Source organism: Danio rerio, chromosome 14 (genome assembly GCF_052040795.2).
Source record: "Danio rerio strain M-AB ecotype USA chromosome 14, GRCz13ab, whole genome shotgun sequence".
Lineage (NCBI taxonomy): Eukaryota > Metazoa > Chordata > Actinopteri > Cypriniformes > Danionidae > Danio > Danio rerio.
In genome coordinates, this window is record NC_141034.1 from 17875449 (window position 1) to 17893774 (window position 18326).

The 18326-nt window shown below is 33.4% G+C and overlaps 2 protein-coding genes across 3 annotated transcripts in view; both read left to right on the plus strand.

Annotated features, from left to right (window-relative positions):
• immt (inner membrane protein, mitochondrial (mitofilin)) overlaps positions 1-18326 on the plus strand; it is a 905839-nt gene that overhangs the window by 533689 nt on the left and 353824 nt on the right. The gene's annotated exons all lie outside the window — the stretch shown is intronic.
• Positions 1656-18326, plus strand: part of ergic1 (endoplasmic reticulum-golgi intermediate compartment 1) — a 46182-nt gene continuing 29511 nt past the window's right edge. Inside the window, 2 exon segments of one of the 2 annotated variants that reach the window (NM_001029962.3) lie at positions 1656-1802; positions 17240-17301. In NM_001029962.3, the coding sequence (NP_001025133.2) occupies positions 1783-1802; positions 17240-17301 (82 nt within the window). In that variant the 5' untranslated portion in view covers positions 1656-1782. 2 annotated transcript variants of the gene reach the window in all.

An 18326-nucleotide genomic window follows, 5' to 3' on the forward strand; every position in this document is an offset into this window, starting at 1 on the left:
AGAATGAGGCATTTCCTTGGTGTAGCAAATAGAATATACCAATGTCATCAATGTCATTTACGGACAGAGGTGCCTTTGGGCAACAGCTGTTGAGGTTTGGGAAAATACTCCATGACATTTGGTCTCTTTTCCATAACTCATTTATAGTAAATTTTGCAGATTGTGTCCTGATGTCTCACTGCTAAAATTTCTAGAATGCACTCGGAAATGACATAGTGAAACACTGCATGATGCATCATACCATTCAGAAATGGCAACTATTGGGTAAATTAAAGTATTTAAAATATAAAAATAGGAAAATATTATTGTATGTTTTGTAATTGTATCAAAATTATGTATAGGTAACAACAATTGAATTTTGAGTACTTAAATAAATAAAACAAAAATATGTTTCACTAAAACACATTAATTGTAAATTTTGAGATTTTTATTAATAATTTAATTAAATTAATAATTATATATAGATAGATAGATAGATAGATAGACAGATAGATAGATAGATAGATAGATAGATAGATAGATAGATAGATAGATAGATAGATAGATAGATAGATAGATAGATAGATAGATAGATTGATAGATAGATAGATAAATAGGTGTATATAGATTAGGACTACTTTTAAGGTGTTTTACTTGCATTCCTATTTTGAGATGCATTGTTTTAAATCTAACAAAATGTGTCAAATTATTTGACAATGTCCTTATTTTTAGATATTATCTATCTATCTATCTATCTATCTATCTATCTATCTATCTATCTATCTATCTATCTATCTATCTATCTATCTATCTATCTATCTATCTATCTATCTATAAACTTTCAGCTATTCAGTAATTTTTCATATACTACAATATAGCATGACATCAATTATTTCTGAAAGAAATATAAAATACTTCTAATCTTTCAAAAATCTGTTAAAAAGAGAACACGTAGAAAGTCTGTGTGTGTGAGAGAAACCTGCACAAGACTTATAGAAATGTTAAACTTGATATAGAACTGTTTTATTTCCAGTAACTGAAATGACACTCGTTCATGTGTAATTTTTGCATAAGCTTTTCCCCATGAAGTCGATACTGACAGTGATCAAACTGTTTCCATTTTTATTAGTTTACTGTAAGTTCTTCTATTTGAGCCACTTATGTTGATTCATTTGTTTCTCGAATCAGCCCTATTTCATGACTCAGCTTCTGTTTAAAAAAGTTTTTAAAACTTATTTGTTTTATTTGAATGTGTTTTAAATAGAATTATAAATAAAGAAATGTATAGGCTAACAACTATGATAAAAAATGGAGACAATCTAAGTTAGATTAGTTTTAAGTTATTAGTTTCGTTTATAGCTTAATAAGTTTTATAATGATATACACACAATTCCAGAAAATTCCCAGAAGTTCCCAATATGAAACAGTTTGATTCTCAAATTTCACTAACACAGCCACAAGAAAGAACCCAGCAGTGGCAGATCTTTCTTTTGTTGTTGGGTGGTAGAAACAGCTTAGACTGCTGGACCACATACACGGAAGCGAAAGTATTCAAATTAACTTCGGTCTTGAATCACCACGGGCTACGCATTAAGCTATTTACACATCACTTTTTTTTCTTAACCGGAAAAAGAATCACACAGCTCGAGAAACTCCGACCAATAGGATTATGCAAAGCGTCCTAAGCGGATGTCACGTCCGGTCTGAACAGCCGGCAGGATTGAAGGAAGAATCTGGAGTAACCCATCCCAAGTGTCCTTTATATTTAAACACATTTGAGTTAAATCTATCCCTGCAGTCACGATGACTTTTGATGTGCGGAGGTGAGTAGAGGTCGAAACGAGTCGGCTGTTGGATTGTTTTATTCTTTAGTGCATGAATCAAACACGTCAACCAATGAGGCACAATGGTAGTGTTTCAAAACCTAGTGAGCTGCCTATTGAGACAGTATTATTTAACCCAAACCTTCGTAACAATTCGTAACATGAAATAATTACATGGATCTTGTAAATCTGCTCACAACGTATTGAGAAACATCCAGTTGTTCCATACACTGCAGATTGCTCAGTTTGTAATAGAAAAACACTTTTGAAACCACGTCTCTCTTTTTTGTCTTAATGTTATGTAAACCCTTTTTAAAAGCATCAAACTTTCCTTAAAAAAAAGATAAATGTTTATGGAAACTTGAGCAGGACCATGTGAACTGTCTCTTAAATGCTGCCTGTAGAATGTATCACTTGATTCATGTGCAGTTGAAAAGATTCTGTTTGTAACTGTACACATCACCTCAACTGCTACTAACAGACTCATAAAAGGTTTTCTACGAAAAGGGATTTTCAGCTCAAAATTTTAATTTTGGCATCATTTACTCATCTACTTGTTACAAACCTGTTTGAGTTTCTTTCTGTTGAATGCAAAAGTACATATAACGAAGAATGCTGGCCATTGACTTCCATAGTATGTTTTTGTTCCTGTTATGGATGTCAATGGCTGCATTTTCTAAGATTCTTCACAATATCTTGTGGTAACTGACAGAAGTGAGACAGTCTTAAAAGTTTAGAATCACTTAAGTGTGACTGTGAATAACTAACTATGCCAAGTATAACATATACATATATGTTATGTAATTGACCCTTCGCGAAGCCCTGCCCTCCTTAGTTATTGTTGCTACGCCTGTCAAGCTTTCATGCCTGGCACGTCTATTACAATGTTTATGCGCCAGTGTCAGACATTCCCAGGGATATAATCAGTCATTTTTGGCAAACAGGTGAGATATCTGAGAAAGCCAGACAAAAAAGGACTGCAGTAGCGTTACAGGGGTATATTCACGACATAATAGGCAACAGATTTAAAAATTATTCAATCAAACTTGAAGCTAGGTTAACCTAGCTGCCTATCTATTCTAATTATCAGTTAAGTGGAAGAAATAAATTAATTAAAGTGCAAATCAAAGTATAAATAGTGGAAGTGAACAAATAGATTTTCCCTTCCAGAAAATCTTTAAGACTATTAATTCGACACCAAATAAAAAGCAGAAAAAAGCAGACGCTAACCCGCTATAACATTGTCACCAATGACTAAATCTCCAAAAGACCAACGAAAACATCAGTGAACTTTAGCTCTGACATGGGCATAAGGGTTATAAATTCCTGAAAAACAGCTGCGGGTAAAGTATATTAATCGCAACTGCTCAGATTCTGATCACATCTCTGTTTTGTTCTGTTGATATGTCATTTTAAATATTCATAGCTTGAAACAGACAGAAATATGATTGCTATTTGTATGACTATTATGGTGAGGGCTTAAACGGAGCCGTGCTCATAATATCGAGCTAAAAAAAGAAAAAGACAGCTGGGAAACATAACCTGCTTTGTATTTTTGTAGGAAACACAGTTTAGATCTTTTTAGGGTAAGAGGTGTGTGAGTTATTGACATCTATCACTGAATGTGTCAGGAATGTCAAAACAAAACCAACTTAACTCAGCTACTTTAGCGCCCCTCACACAGCTTGATCCACGCTGGCATTTCTCCCCTTGGGTTTTAGGTTTTGAAAAGGGAAAAAAGTCCACCACCCAGTCCAAACTTTAAGGATATCGGTGTCAGACTTGCACAATCCATATGCACAACACTTTGGCTTGTTTCCCTCGCTCGAAAGCTTAACAGCCCTTGTGCGTAGCTGCGGTTGCCAAGCCACGGTTGGTGGGTGGCGGTTTTTGGGTGTGGCTTAGCGAGGGGTCAATTGTTTGAAGAATTGCTTTGTTTGAATATAAATATATATATATACAGTCATTTTAATATTTATAAAGTGCCTGTGATGGCAAAGAAACCATTCTGTTAAACCACTTTGGTGCTTAAGAATCTTTTCCTGTTATTAACAATTAACATATACATACATATATATATATATATATATATATATATATATATATATATACACACACACACACACACACACACATACATACATACAGATATGTATATATATACATACAGATATCTGAATGACCAAGGCAAGGCTGTTTGGGTTCTGGTCCAGAGCTGAGTTTCAAATGATTTTTTTTTCAACTTCTGACACCAAAAGCACCAGCTCTGAAACAATTATGAAGTGCTTTCACATGTGAAGTTTTTAATTCATGTTTGTATGTCGTTTTATGTAACCTGAAATGAAACAAGTAGACGGGGTGGGGCATAGATATGGCAGGGTCTGTCATTTAGAGTTATTGATCTAAAGAGCATCAGAATTATGACTGTCACAGTCGATAACAGTAATAATGTAAATATTTAAACAGTTTTTCTGATTTAAAATACAGCTTTCTGCATAATTCAAATTGGTCCGACATGTTTTTTTTTGTGTGTGTGTATTAAACAATAAGTACAATTGGATAGAGCAGGAGGGAGAAAGATCCGCAAGCCTGGATTTTACCACCGACTCCTAAAGCAAAATGGTGTTATACTGTATGTTGTTGCACTGCCCACTAAGATGTTAGTGCGAACATAAACATCTTTACAATTGCCATGTAGGCATGGGACGATAACCTGTTTCAAACTTTACCATGGTTTGGAAAAATATTTTTGTTTTACCCTGGCATTTAAAAATAACTTTTTTACAAAACCGTGATACCGTAAAACCATGGTATTTTTATCCAACGTTATCATAATGTCAGAAACTTACACCGGCCCATGCCTGTTGCCATGCGAAACATATTTCAGAATTTTTTTAATTAAATTTAAATTTTATTTTTAAAAATAAAATCAGTTTTCATCCACCACTAGTTTAATATTCCTTTAGTCTGAATCTGTAAAACAACTCTGACATCAGAATGACCTTGCAAGTCTTGAACTTCCCATGAAAATAAACAAAAAGTTTTTTAGTTGTTAGTATCAATATGCAAGTCTTAATGATATCTATAAGCTAATGTTTTCCAAAACAGTGACAAAATTTGCATTTAGAAGATCTAAACATCCAAAGCTTGTAGTTTGTCATTTCTGCCTAAAAGTGTCAATGATTTATTTTGATATCATATCATACTTCAGTTTCTCATCAAATGGTATGACCAATTAAATTCTCTCTAGTATCTGTAGCTCTGTAGTATGACACTTTTTATCTGATATACTTGATCTCAACCCCTCTCACTGGCAGAGCTGTGATAAAATGTATCTTTATAATATAAAAATAATTTTTAGTTTTTTTAAAGAAGGTAAAAAAAAGAGCTACTCTGTCTTAATAATTCAATTGAAATGACTTCAAACATCAAACAAAAATTTACTTTTTAAAGCACTTCATAAGACCTTTAAGACCATAATGTAATGTCCCAGATGACTGTAGACATATTGTGAATGAAGTGGATTGTGGATTGTGGATTTTCAGTGGTTGGCGCCAGTATATTTCCTGCCTTTGTGTGCTCTGAAAGTTGTAAGGCTGTTTTGGTCAGGGTGAAGTTTAGAGCTTTGTATCAGCTATTTAGACAGTTGTGCTTCAAAATGTGTAGCATTTTTGTCTTTGTCTTGGGCACAATCAAACAGAGCATGTGCAGATTTTGTAATTTTGCATCATATTATTCAAATTCTTGTTGCTAAGTAACACAGCCTTGTTTCCTTGTATGTAATCATACTTCCTTTTAGCTGATCTGATACCCCAATGAAAGTGACAAAAACATCTGAAATAAACCACTCTGCCTTTGGCATGGTACAAACCACATCCTCTTTAGTAACGATGACATTTGCATCAGAATAGACTCCTAAACTTTTTGTGCTTTAGTTGCGCAGTTGAGTGTTAGTGTTAGGGCTTCATTACTTACTAATAATTTCTATGAGAACTGGTAATTGCACATTTATTCATTTGAATTGAAGCGCAGTGGTTAGCGCTGTTGCCTAACAGCAAGAAGGTCACTGGTTTGAGCCTCGGCTGAGTAAATTGGCATTTCTATGTGGAGTTTGCATGTTCTCCCTGTTTGCTTGGGTTTTTTCCGGGTGCTCCAGTTTTCCCCATAAGTCCAAACACTTGCGTTATAGGTGAATTTGGTAAGCTAAATTGTCAGTAGTGTATGTGTGTAAATGACAATATATGGGTGTTTCCCAGCAGCTGGAAGGGCATCTGCTGTGGAATACATATCAGTTGGCCGGTCATTCCGATATGGCGACCCCTGATTAATAAAAGGACCAAGCCGAAAAGAAAATGATTGAATAATTGTGTAGTTGCATACATATACATGATCTTTAATAAGTGTATAGTGCAGTCATTCAGTGAAAAAGCATTTTACTTCATTTATTCATTTTCTTGTTGGTTTAGTCTCTTTTTTAATCCGGGGTCGCCACAGCGGAATGAACTGACAACTTATCCAGCACGTTTTTACATATTAATTACATATTATTTATACATATAATTTATTTGTCTGCAATACCCCTTTCACACATACAGACCTTTCCGGAAAATTACCAGCAATTTCCCCTGTATGTGTAAACAGCACTTTTTTTTTTATTTACCGGTAAAGTCGTTCCGGTAATTTTGCGGATATTTACTTTTAATACTGTGTACTACTGTGAAAGGGGCTATTGACTACATTTTCGCCAGATGAAATGGAAGGATATTCGGAAAGTAGTAGTGCTGGACGATTTGGCCTAAAACCAAAATTTCAATTATTTGAACATTTTAACTCGTTTACGATTAATGAAGGATTATTTTATGTATTTATTTAATTTGCCTTCATAGTTCACTGATAAGATTTTTTTTTACAGTAAATATGCCCACATATAACAAGTGAGAACATTTTGAATTAAGGGTGCACTACTTGATAAAAAAAATTGAAGGAAACACACACCATCTGGTCTGTAATTATTTATTGAACATCAATGTTGAACGACTGAAATTAAAACACACTACCTAAAACCAACAGTCACTTTTATTCTTATAAAAAAGTGAAAATAAAGTACTTGCTCTTTTGGAAACAAAATAAAAAAAAATGTTTTTCATATTAAAAGTAGTAAATAAGCAGTATCTCTTGTGAATAAAATACCTTATCACTTGTAAACACTCACTTCAAGGGGCTTGCTGCTGTGCCGTGGCTCTTGGCCTCCGCCCATACTTGTCAATGCTATCAAGCTGACCAATCAAGCACCATGTTTCGAATGAGGCGTTAAACCGAGGTCATGACTCTGTGTGGTCATTAAAAATCCTAGGATGTCCTTCGAAAAAGAGTTGGGGTTTCACCCCGGTATCCTGGTCAAATTTGCCCACTGGCCTCTGTCCATCTTGGCCTTCTAACCATCCCCATATCATATTGGCTTCATTACTCTTTCTCCTCTCCACCAATCAGCTGGGTCTGGCGCAAAATAACTGCCGCTGTGTCATCCAGGTGGGTGCTGCACACTGGTGGTGGATGCGTAAAGCGCTTTGAGTGCCCAGAAAAGTGCTAAATAAATGTATGATTACAATTATAAAAGGGCTATTATGACATTAATCATGCATGTCTATAAAGCATGCAGCTTTGGTAGCTAACTATTGCTTGTTAGTAGTCACTAGTTCCGCCTTCTCAATTACATTGCACATTGCTTAAGACATCAAACAGTTTGTTTACCTTATCTGACATTTTTCTTGTCTGCGAGATGACAAGAATTTAGTAGTCAGAATTGCATCTGACATGGTAACCTTGACAGTACTATTTTAGTAAGATGGCAAAGGCATTCAGAAATGTCAATAACACACAAATTGAGGATTATTTAGCATGTTTGCACAAATGTTTCACATTTTAAACACTAAAAAGGTCTTTTAGATTTAATCACTTTTCCAAATGTTCACCTCAGCTCGACTTGCCATTCTCATCCTATTAACATCTGTACCATATTACATGATAAAAACATTGCTTTGTTGCTGTAGTGCAGTGTTGTGTCTGTTATTGACAGTCGCTGTGTGTGTGCTGACGTACTGACTTTCAGAACAGCTGTGGGTGTTGTAATGCCAGAAATAAGAAATATCTGAGAAATTTAAGCTGTGAACTCCTCAACAGCCTGGGGGAAGGTGAAAATGTTACGCTTGTTATGCAACATGCTGAAAAGTATGTGTGTTCTGCCTAATTACATGCTGTTTTGAGGTAAAATGTTGTTCAGCTGTATTGAGATTCAGAGGACACAGATGATTTCTTATATTGCTAGTCAGCAAAGTTATTCATAAAACAGTCCACCTGAGTGTACATATTCTCCATACACTTTCTTTTCTTTCTTTGAATGTGATTAGTTTGCATGCAACACATTAGGGCTACACAATATATCAGAAAATTATCATTATCGTGATAAAAGTATTTGAAATGTCCATATAGCAGAGTAGCATATAGCAAAGGAGTGCAATAAATGTAATAAATTTTATATTGCAAGCATGTGTACTACATAGGTTTATCCAAATCTGACTAATCAGTGGTGTGTTTCTGAAAACCGTCGTTAGCCAACTAAGGTCGCAAGTTCTGTTGTTACAAACATAGTTCATTTATTTACCTTTTCTCAAATCCGTCATTCCCAGAACATTTGCAAACTGCTACGCAAACTTGTGCACTTGCAACTAGACCTCTAGAGCTGTAGTTAGAAGCATAGTTCCTAGCTGTGTTCTATTCCCAGTTATGGTAACCTTGACTGTACTTGTTTGAAAAGTTTTAACATTTTAACTTGGAATTATATAAAAATAAACATTAAGTCATCTCTCTTAAGTGTAATTTGCTTTCAAAGTATTTTAACAGTTTAGTTTTAGCGATCTTCATGTTTACAATTGCGCTCCCTTCGCAGTGCACTTTGAAAACATTGATGTCATTTTAAACACAGCCGAGCGTTATTCATGTTACGTCTCCAAAGCTAGTATTTTTTTTACAGTTATTGCTCCAAAGCTTGTGAAAACAGAAAACATAGCTTACGTTTATGCTTTTGTTTTATAGTAGAATATTTATTAAGAAATGTAGCCTAATGTATATGACATGGGTCTGTTGGTTGGAACAATTCTGCATTGGTTTGCGCGTGTCAAATTGTTAAAGTAGACTTTAAAAATAAATAAATAAACAATATCTAACTTATTAATAATAATAATCATCATCATTATTATTATTAATATTATTAAAGTAGGATTTTTTTCATTTTCTAATAAATATTAAATTACATTTCTTAATAAATAGCCTCATTATTTATTGATTTATATGATTTATTTATGATATTAGAATATGTGTTAGCTTTTGTAAGTGATTTTAGGTTTGAGAAAAGAATATGTAATGTTCTCAATAATATTTGTAAAGAAAACAGGCCTGAAATATGCACAACAAAATGATGGGCATTTTCTCTAAAGAAGTTGTTACGCCACTCCATTTAGAGCACTTTTATGGGCATTTTACATTATAACTAACATAGTTCAAATGATGAATCTGCAATAGAGAAATTACAGTTTTGTGAAACACTCGTCACTACATTGTTCTTTCCCCAAACGATGCATAGTAGTATGCCATGAGTTAGGTCGTTGTTTGGGAAAAATAAAAGCAATGCTAGGCAAACAATGTTTACAGCACTTCACTTGCGCACAGAAGCTCAAGTGTGTGAAGTTTATGTCACACCAGCTTCCTCAAAAAACCAATGTGGTTTGTTTTCATGTGCGTCAAGCAGGTTTGCCCTCTGTTTACTGATTAATGTTTCTATGTAATAAAAGCCACGGTTAAATCTATTTATTATATGACGCTGTTGCATCTCAGATTGTTGCATCTTGAATTCTCACATTTTACTAAATGCTCAATAGCTTGGGTATTGGCTGTTTATTAAGCACACATTAATAGCTTGTTCTGCATGAACACACTCTGCTGGGTTGTTTTAACTCAAAGTTGGGTCAAATATGGGCAAACCTAACTATTGGGTTGAAAAGTTTCTCCATATGTGTCTGAATGTTGGGTTAAAACAAGACAGCATTTTTTACAGTGCTTATACTTAATCAAAGTTTAAATCTAAACCTAATATTACTGTTAATGAGTTCTACATTTGAGTTTGATGCATAAGTCGTCATAAGTAATAATAAAACAGTAACAAAACTAAAAAAGTAAGACTATAAAATAGGGCAGCACAATGTATTGTTTCTGCATCGATATTGCAACCTGATCATTCGCAATAGTCACATTGCAAGTATACACAATGTCTGGATTATAATTTGTATGAGGGTTTTAAAAGCATTCAGGCTTAAAAAAATGTACCGTTTGTAACTTTGACAAATTATTAATGATTCAATTTATTGAGTTGTTTATCAAACGAAGACTATGAGGTATTATTTTACATTTGATGATTCAATGTACCTGAATACAGTTCAACTCCTCTGAACACTGTTTATTTAATTTGTATCTTTTCTTTTATTAAATTATGCCTGTAGATTGTTTATTATATTTCCTGAGCTCCTATACAGAATCATCCCAATCAATCTAAAATTATCATTTTTTCCTAAATAGTTATTCAACAAATCTAATGAAATGGTATTTATATAGCATTATATATCATAGAATAAAAATATTGCACTGTTATATTTTTCCAATATCGTGTAGTCCTGCTATAATACTTATTCCAGCACCAGAACTTGTATTACTATTTAAAAATTTTTGGATCTCTTTGCTAATGATCTCTAGAATATCTCAGAGGAATTAAACAGAGTTTAAGTAAAGGAGCAGAAATCTCTCGCATCTTTATTTATGTTCTGTAGATGAATGTTTTTTTTTTGTTCGTCTTATGATGTTATGATAAGTCTTATGATTTTGGATAGACGCGAAGATGACTAAATGATGACAGAATTAAAGGGTAGATTATCCATTTTGAGTGACTACAGACAAGTTTCATTGCTTTTCAGCTACTCGTATGCTTTGCGACTAACAATTTATCATCAAATAGCTATGTTACATATACGGCTAAAACATCTTGTAAGCCACACCCACAATATGCATGGGACGATAACCAGTTTAAGATTTACTGCGGTTTTGAAAAGTCAAGGTTTTAAAACTGTAAAAAAAAATTGTTATACTGTTCCTAGGGTAATTGTAAGTTTTGTTGTTGTTTTTTTATGTGTTTTTTTTAAAGACAATTTTATTGAGTTTTTTTCAGTCCATGATTCAGGAAACATCTGAAAAAATTTATGATAAGAGGTTATCATACCGTCAGAGTCTTATACCGGCCCATGCCTAATCCACATATTACAAATTTTAAGTGAATTCTACTTAAATGTTTCACGGAAAGGCACTAATCTAAGAATTCTTGTTAATATTATGCAAGATAATACATAAAGCATTAATTTGTAAAAAAATATTTATTTGCAACAAAGTAAAGATACTGAAATGTTAAAATAAAATCATGTATTTATTTGTTAAAAATATTCATTATTGTTTGTTACAATTAATAGTCCGCTGAGTAATTATTCTCAGTGTATTTATTCGCCAGGATATGGGACACTTAAAAGTTTTTTAAAACATTTTCAATACATTGAGGAAAAATTTATAATCTATTTAACCATTTTTCTGTTTAGTTTATTAAATTATTAATTAATATGGCTAATGCTAAAGTGGTCTTTACTCATTTTTAAGACCAAGCTAATAATGATTTGTATTTTTACGTCAAAACTTGACCTTCTATCAATCGCTTTTTTTTAACGTTTAGTCGTTTCAACGTTAGTTAAATACTCTGGCCTTCTAAAACATTCTTATTTTGTTGTTTGATGATTTTCTAAGTTCTATTTTGGTAAAAATAGAGTTGGTTTGATATTCTGACTTGCTCTCTTATCTGTTTTCTAATTTATTTACTATTCTATTCCATCCGTCAATACATCTGCTATATAAATATTTAGATATAATTTACCTTGTTGTTCAGATAATCCCTTTTCTGTTTTCTGTTTTTTTAAAACGGCATTAGACTAACTGGGACTTATTGTTCTTTTGTTGTTTTGATGATATCTATTGTCCTTATTTGTAAGTCGCTTTGAACAAAACAAAAGCATTAAGTGTAAATATCAATTTCTCAGTCTCCTGCACCAAGTCTGCTCTTTTTTACAGTAAGTGAAGGCATCAATCAGGGCTATGAGGGCTTTCAGAACAACATGTTCTCTTGTGTTTCTCACAAAATACTCACCTTTTACATCCTGTCAGCTTTCTGTCAGAACATGGTGAACTATATGTTTCCTGTCATGGAGGAGGAGTATATTAGCGAAACACACACGCGTTTGCTCCCCCCTCCAGCATTGCGTCATTTTTGGGGCATTTTACTGCAAGAAATTTGCATGGATGTTAGTGTTTTTTTGAGAGCAGGCGGTGTGAAGGGTGGACCAGAACACTGACACAGCTGTGAAGGTTTCAAAGCCGAAAAAGGGCACAAGACTCTGAGCTAGATAGTTTGAGAGCTCCTTAAAAAGTCAGGGTTTGGATGCATTCCTGAATGGGGTTATATTACGCATGGACTCATAGAGAGTTTACTTCTTTCTTGGTGTCGTCGTCTAAAACATGATCAGTGTGCCTGGCTGTAACTGTGTTCCTTATTTAATGGAGTGACAAATAGTGTGCTTTTTCATTGTTCTCTATACTGTTTTATATTCAAATTAAAAAAGGCCGTTGTGTTTTTATAGGAATTCTAAGAGTACGGTGTACTTTTGATGGTAAATACTGATGTTTTCCAGGGCTGTACAGAATTAATATACTTAAATATTGTGTATGCTTAATTATTGTGTTAGAAAGCCATTTTTAAACAGGGAATCAGTCATATATATTTCACATATATTTCAATCAGATATCAATTAAATGTTGAAGATGAAGGCAGTTCTTTGCGAAACGCATAGGTTTTTAAGGATTAGCCATGTGAATAAAGGCTTTTTAACAATCTTCCACATTTTTCATGTGCCTTGGACTGATTTTTGCTGTTTAATCTGATAAATCCACTACCCAAAGAGCACAGACACATTATTTTAGCTACACCTGAGCACTTTTTGTTTGGTTTTGGGATCAGTAAAATGTCGTTTTACTTTTAAGAGTAACTTTAAGCGCATTGCATCTAAAAGCACATGAAAAATGCTAGGCGCGTCGCTTCCTTCACCAATATCAACACGCTTTGTGCTCAGGCTTCCGTGCAAGGCAACCACCGTTCATTCAGATGATGACAAACCATTACTGCAGCTCTGATACAAGGTTAATTTATGGAGAAAATTAAAAAGCACTGCTATGTTTTGGGGCTTTGTGTTTGTCTAAGGTAAACACTCTATCCTTATTACCTAAATTTGTATATTCGATACAAAGTATGATGCTGATTGGTTAGTTCTAGTCAAATGGCTTGTGGTGCGCAATCTCAGGGTTTCTGCAGGTTTTACAAAGTTAAATTTAAGACCTTTTAAGACCATTCATTCATTTTCTTGTCGGCTTAGTCCCTTTATTAATCCAGAGTCGCCACAGCAGAATGAACCGCCAACTTATCCAGCAAGTTTTTACGCAGCGGATGCCAACCCACATCCACACACACATTCACACACATACTCATACACTACGGACAATTTAGCCTACGCAATTCACCTGTACCGCATGTCTTTGGACTGTGGGGGAAACCGGAGCACCCAGGCAAAGGCAGGGAGAACATACAAACTCCACACAGAAATGCCAACTGAGCTGAGGTTCGAACCAGCGACCCATGCAGCAACCTTCTTGCTATGAGGCGACAGCACTACCTACTGCGCCACTTCACAAGGGTTAAACACTAAGGAATTTCTTTCAAATGGCCCAGGTGGAAAAGATTTGTATTTGCCCTATCAAAAACACAAAATGTAATACATTTAATAATATAATAAAATTTAATAATAAAAAAAAAATATTTTGTATATTTCTAAGCAAAATACTTTAAATATTGTGTAAAAACAAGCAAGCTCTTCTTGTATTCAAACACTTTTTTTCCAACATAAATGTTCTTTAAAAAAAAAAAATTAACAAATGTTTTAAAAGCTTTAAAAATTATGATAAAATAAATCTACACACAACAATCTCTCCAGGTTGGTGTCCTCAGCGGTAAATGCATGGAGCACTTTTAAACAAATGTTATTGTAAGGAAGATAACTAAACCTTCATGGTAAATAGAGTTAAAATTGTAATTTTTATTGAGATAAATTGTTGTATGGGTGTTGGCCAGATTGGGTAGCAATTCATAAACAAAGGAAAATTAAGGCCCAAAATAAAATAAAAAAAGTGCTCAGGGGTAGCTCAGCTAATGTTTCCTTTGGGTAAGGTATTCATCTGAATAAACAGCAAAAATCAGTCCAGGGCAGTCGAAAAATGTGGAAAAATATGTTTAAAAATTTTTTGTCCTGTTTAAAAAGATTTAAGACCCGCAACACAATATTTCTGTGAATTTAAGACTTTTTAGGCCTAAAATTTAGATTTTGAGATTGACAACTTTTTACGACCCTGTGGACACCCTGGTTTTACAACGTTGAAATGTTTTCAACTGCAAAATGTGAGAATGTTGCACCTCATGCACACTGCTTGTGTGTTGCTCCCTATTTGCATGCACAAGCCTCGCTTTCATTGGAGATAACAAACTTGTGTGTGTAAAATACGTAATATGTGAATGGCCCCTTACCTTTTTTTTTTTTCAACTTTTTATTATTGAACGTGCAAAAAAACTATAAAACTAATGTCGTTTTTGTTAACATTTTCTACAGAACATGCTTGTCCGCAACATTTAAGCTACTTTTAAAGGACAACAATAAGTCTTGTGGTTTTGAAAAGACACGAAGATGACTAAATTATGATAGGATTAAAGGGTAGATTATCCACTTTAAGTGACTAAGTTTCATTGCTTTTCAGCTACTCATATCTTTTGTGACTAACATTTTATCATCAAATAGCTATGTTATGTTGTTTTAAAAAGCTAAAACGTCAGTCTTATTCATTCGCCAGGAATTGGGACACTTAAGTTTAAAAAATATCACTTAATATAAAAAATATGTGTTGAAGCGATCTCTATAAAAAAAAATTGTTTAAAAAAATAATAATTTGAATAAAATGTAATTATTAATACATTAAGAAAATATTATTAATTTATTTAATAATTTTTCAGTTTAGTTTATTAAATGATTAACATATGTTGCTGATGCTAAAGTGTTCTTTAGTCATTTTTAAGATCAAGCTAATAATGATTTGCTAATAATCAAGCAAAGATCAAGCTAATAATGAAACAGAAAAGTTTTTTAAAACTCACTTTTGTACATTCACAAAAATGTCCAAAACTGCTGTATTGCATTTGTTAGGTCATTAATTTGCGCTGTCACCTTGTTAGTAAACAGTACCTGCAAAGAAGTGACGAGCATTATGTCATTATTTTCAAACAATCTCTTTTTTTGGGTGTTTACATGAAGAAGAAAACAGTGACATTTTAAATAAACTTGCACTTTGTTACCCTTTTTTCAGATTTATGTGTTTTCAGTCCCCAAAACACTGTTGCCATGTTAACTAACAGGTAAAGTGCTTAAGAAGTTTCCTGTTTTTAGCTGGAAAGTTGTCACGTAAACACCCTTAAAAATAAAAAGCCACCATATCTTTTCTTTTCAGAGTAGACAGTTTACATTGATGATAGGTTAATTGACCTGTAACACTGTAAAAAAAATCTGTTATTTAACTTCTTTTTCTGGCAGCTGGGGTGCTGGAAAAAAAAAGTAAAATAACAGTGGATAAATTACAGAAATCTACTGTCAAATTTACTGGAAATTTCTGTAATTTAACGTCTATTATTTTACAGTAGATTTCTGTAGTTTAACGGACGTCTTTTTTAAAAATAAAAACATAAAATCACAGATTTTTTTTTCTTTTTACAAATTGACATGTATAAATATATTTCAATACTTTTCTATTATTTTTGGAAAAATATCACTCTTTATATGTAAAAAAAGCTGTCTTTTTTCCATTATTCCATTTTAGTCTGACTCCACTGAGCCACATTTTAGAAGACCTTATTAAAGGGTGTCCACGGAGTCACCCTTTAATATGACCCTGACATTAATATGTAATAAACTTCAAATCAACCAAAAATCAACTTTTTTGACGTTGTAATTTGTGATCAAAATAATGTTGTCACTCGTTAGACACTGGCTAGACATTGAATTTTGGTCAACTGATGTCACGACCTAAATCTAACCTAATATTAACATCTTCTGAAGTTGTGTGCCTGCTGGGCAATAACTAAATGCACTACAGAATGTTACGTTTACACACATCCACAAATTACATGTAAATGCATCAGCTTTTTACAGTGTAATACTCACTACTCGCTACTCTTTTGAAAGGTCTACTTTTTACTTATACTTTGAGTACTATTTATAACAGATACTTTTACTGTACTTGCTCTACATTTTAAGCAAGTAATGGTACTTTGATTTAAGGATTATTTTTCAGTACTCTTTCCACCAATGGTTGTTTTATAGTAAGGTTCACCCAATTTGCCATTTCAAAAATCATACAAACACTCTCATAATCAATACACTTTCAATAATATAACAGAAATGTATAGTCAAAAATAACCTTGATAAACAAATGGTCTTAATTAACATGTTTTTCAAGCTCATGGGATGTTAATCATGACCTTGAATGAGTAAAAACTAATACAAAACTGCTGTAACTGTTTTAGTATGTTTATAAATAGAAGATGCTTTTTTTTTTTTTTTTTTTTTGCAGTAAAGTTAAACATATTTGTAAGGGTTTGTAGGTATTTACAGAGGTTTCAGTGAGAAGGTTAAAAGAAATACACAGTAATGCATAACAACCCAAAGCATTGTAAAATAAATGTATATATTGTTTTAAAGATTTACAACTATTTTGCTTTGTAGTGTGTCCCGAAGCTCCCTCTTCTCCCTCTTGTGTCCCTCAATAGTTCAGTCAATAAGTGTGTCATTTTAAATTGTCCGTTGTTTGCTTTCCCTACATTCCCCCTGGTCCCAGTGATTGATGTGTGTTTAGTCATTGTTGACAGCCTCCGTCCTGACCCTAGCCACCCTGCCCTATGCAGAAATGTAGGTTGCGAGCAATTGTATAGCAGGAATGCAGAGGAAGAGGTGTAACTCCAGAAGCAGGGGTCTTGCTCTAGACTGTTGCGTCTGGGTCCATGTTTCATGGATCACAGCCATAGTTCACATTCCTAAACTCCTGTGTAATGCCTTACTCTGGGAACACAATGTGCTTTCACACAAACTTTCCCCTGGAGAATACAATGTTTACCTTTCTTTTTTTTCCTCCCTTCTTTCTTTTCCTTCCAGGTTTGATATCTACAGGAAAGTGCCGAAAGATCTTACCCAGCCAACATATACTGGAGCTTTCAGTGAGTGTGGAAATTTATAATGCTTATTTCTCATTATAGACACTCATTCAGTTTAACCATTCAATTTACTGCCAGGTCTTCAGATGTCATTGAATGTCTGGTTTATCAATGAATGTTAAAAGTTCTATTCCAAACATTTAAAGTCAGGGAATTTTATTTATTTTGTCATTTTCATATGTCATCGAACATCCCTGCTTTTAGTTAGTCATTTATTTGTTTTTATAGGTAGTCCATTTTTTGTGTGCCACTTTATTCTTTACAGCATGTCAACACACTCAAAAAATAACTCATTGGATGAACTCAATTTAATTGAGGGCAGGATTTCCATCCAATAAATTTGTTAAGCCCCAATTAAAAAAACTTTACACAATTAAATCCAATTGACTTGGTTCAACATGATTTTATCAAATAAAAGTTAAAATACATTTATATTTTTATGTTACTTAAACTCAAAGGTCTGATAATATCATGTATGTCTGTTACGTTTCAAAATCATACATTTCAAAGTCTCTTAGTTTTATTTGAAGTTATCCTAACCATTGTTAAGCGTATTTCAAGAGTTACATATACAGTTGACAGACTGATCTCAGAACTAATTTTAGGACAGTTATTGTTCACCGATAAAAGCAACAAACTGCATTTTAGCTAAGCTGCCAACAACCAAAGCATGGGTGCTTCAGCAAGTTGGTAATCTCAAAACTCAAGGCATTACATGAAACTCTTCTAAATCTTCAAACTGAAGCAAAGGTTAAACTCCAAGTCTTTCTATTGACTGTAAACACTTAAGATTACTTTTATTGTCGACATTTTCTTCTCTTAATTCAGTCCGGCGCAAAGTATGCTGGAAACTACAAATCCCCTAACTAGGTAGTTGGACCAACTTATTCTTAAAACTTAATAATTTATAAATTTAAGTAGACTGAACATAAAAAAAATTGGTCAGAAATTACAAGAATTTGGTTGTTTCAACTCATTTTAAACAGGTAGTTTGAACAAGCAGCAGTAATCCTTTTTTTGAGTGCAGA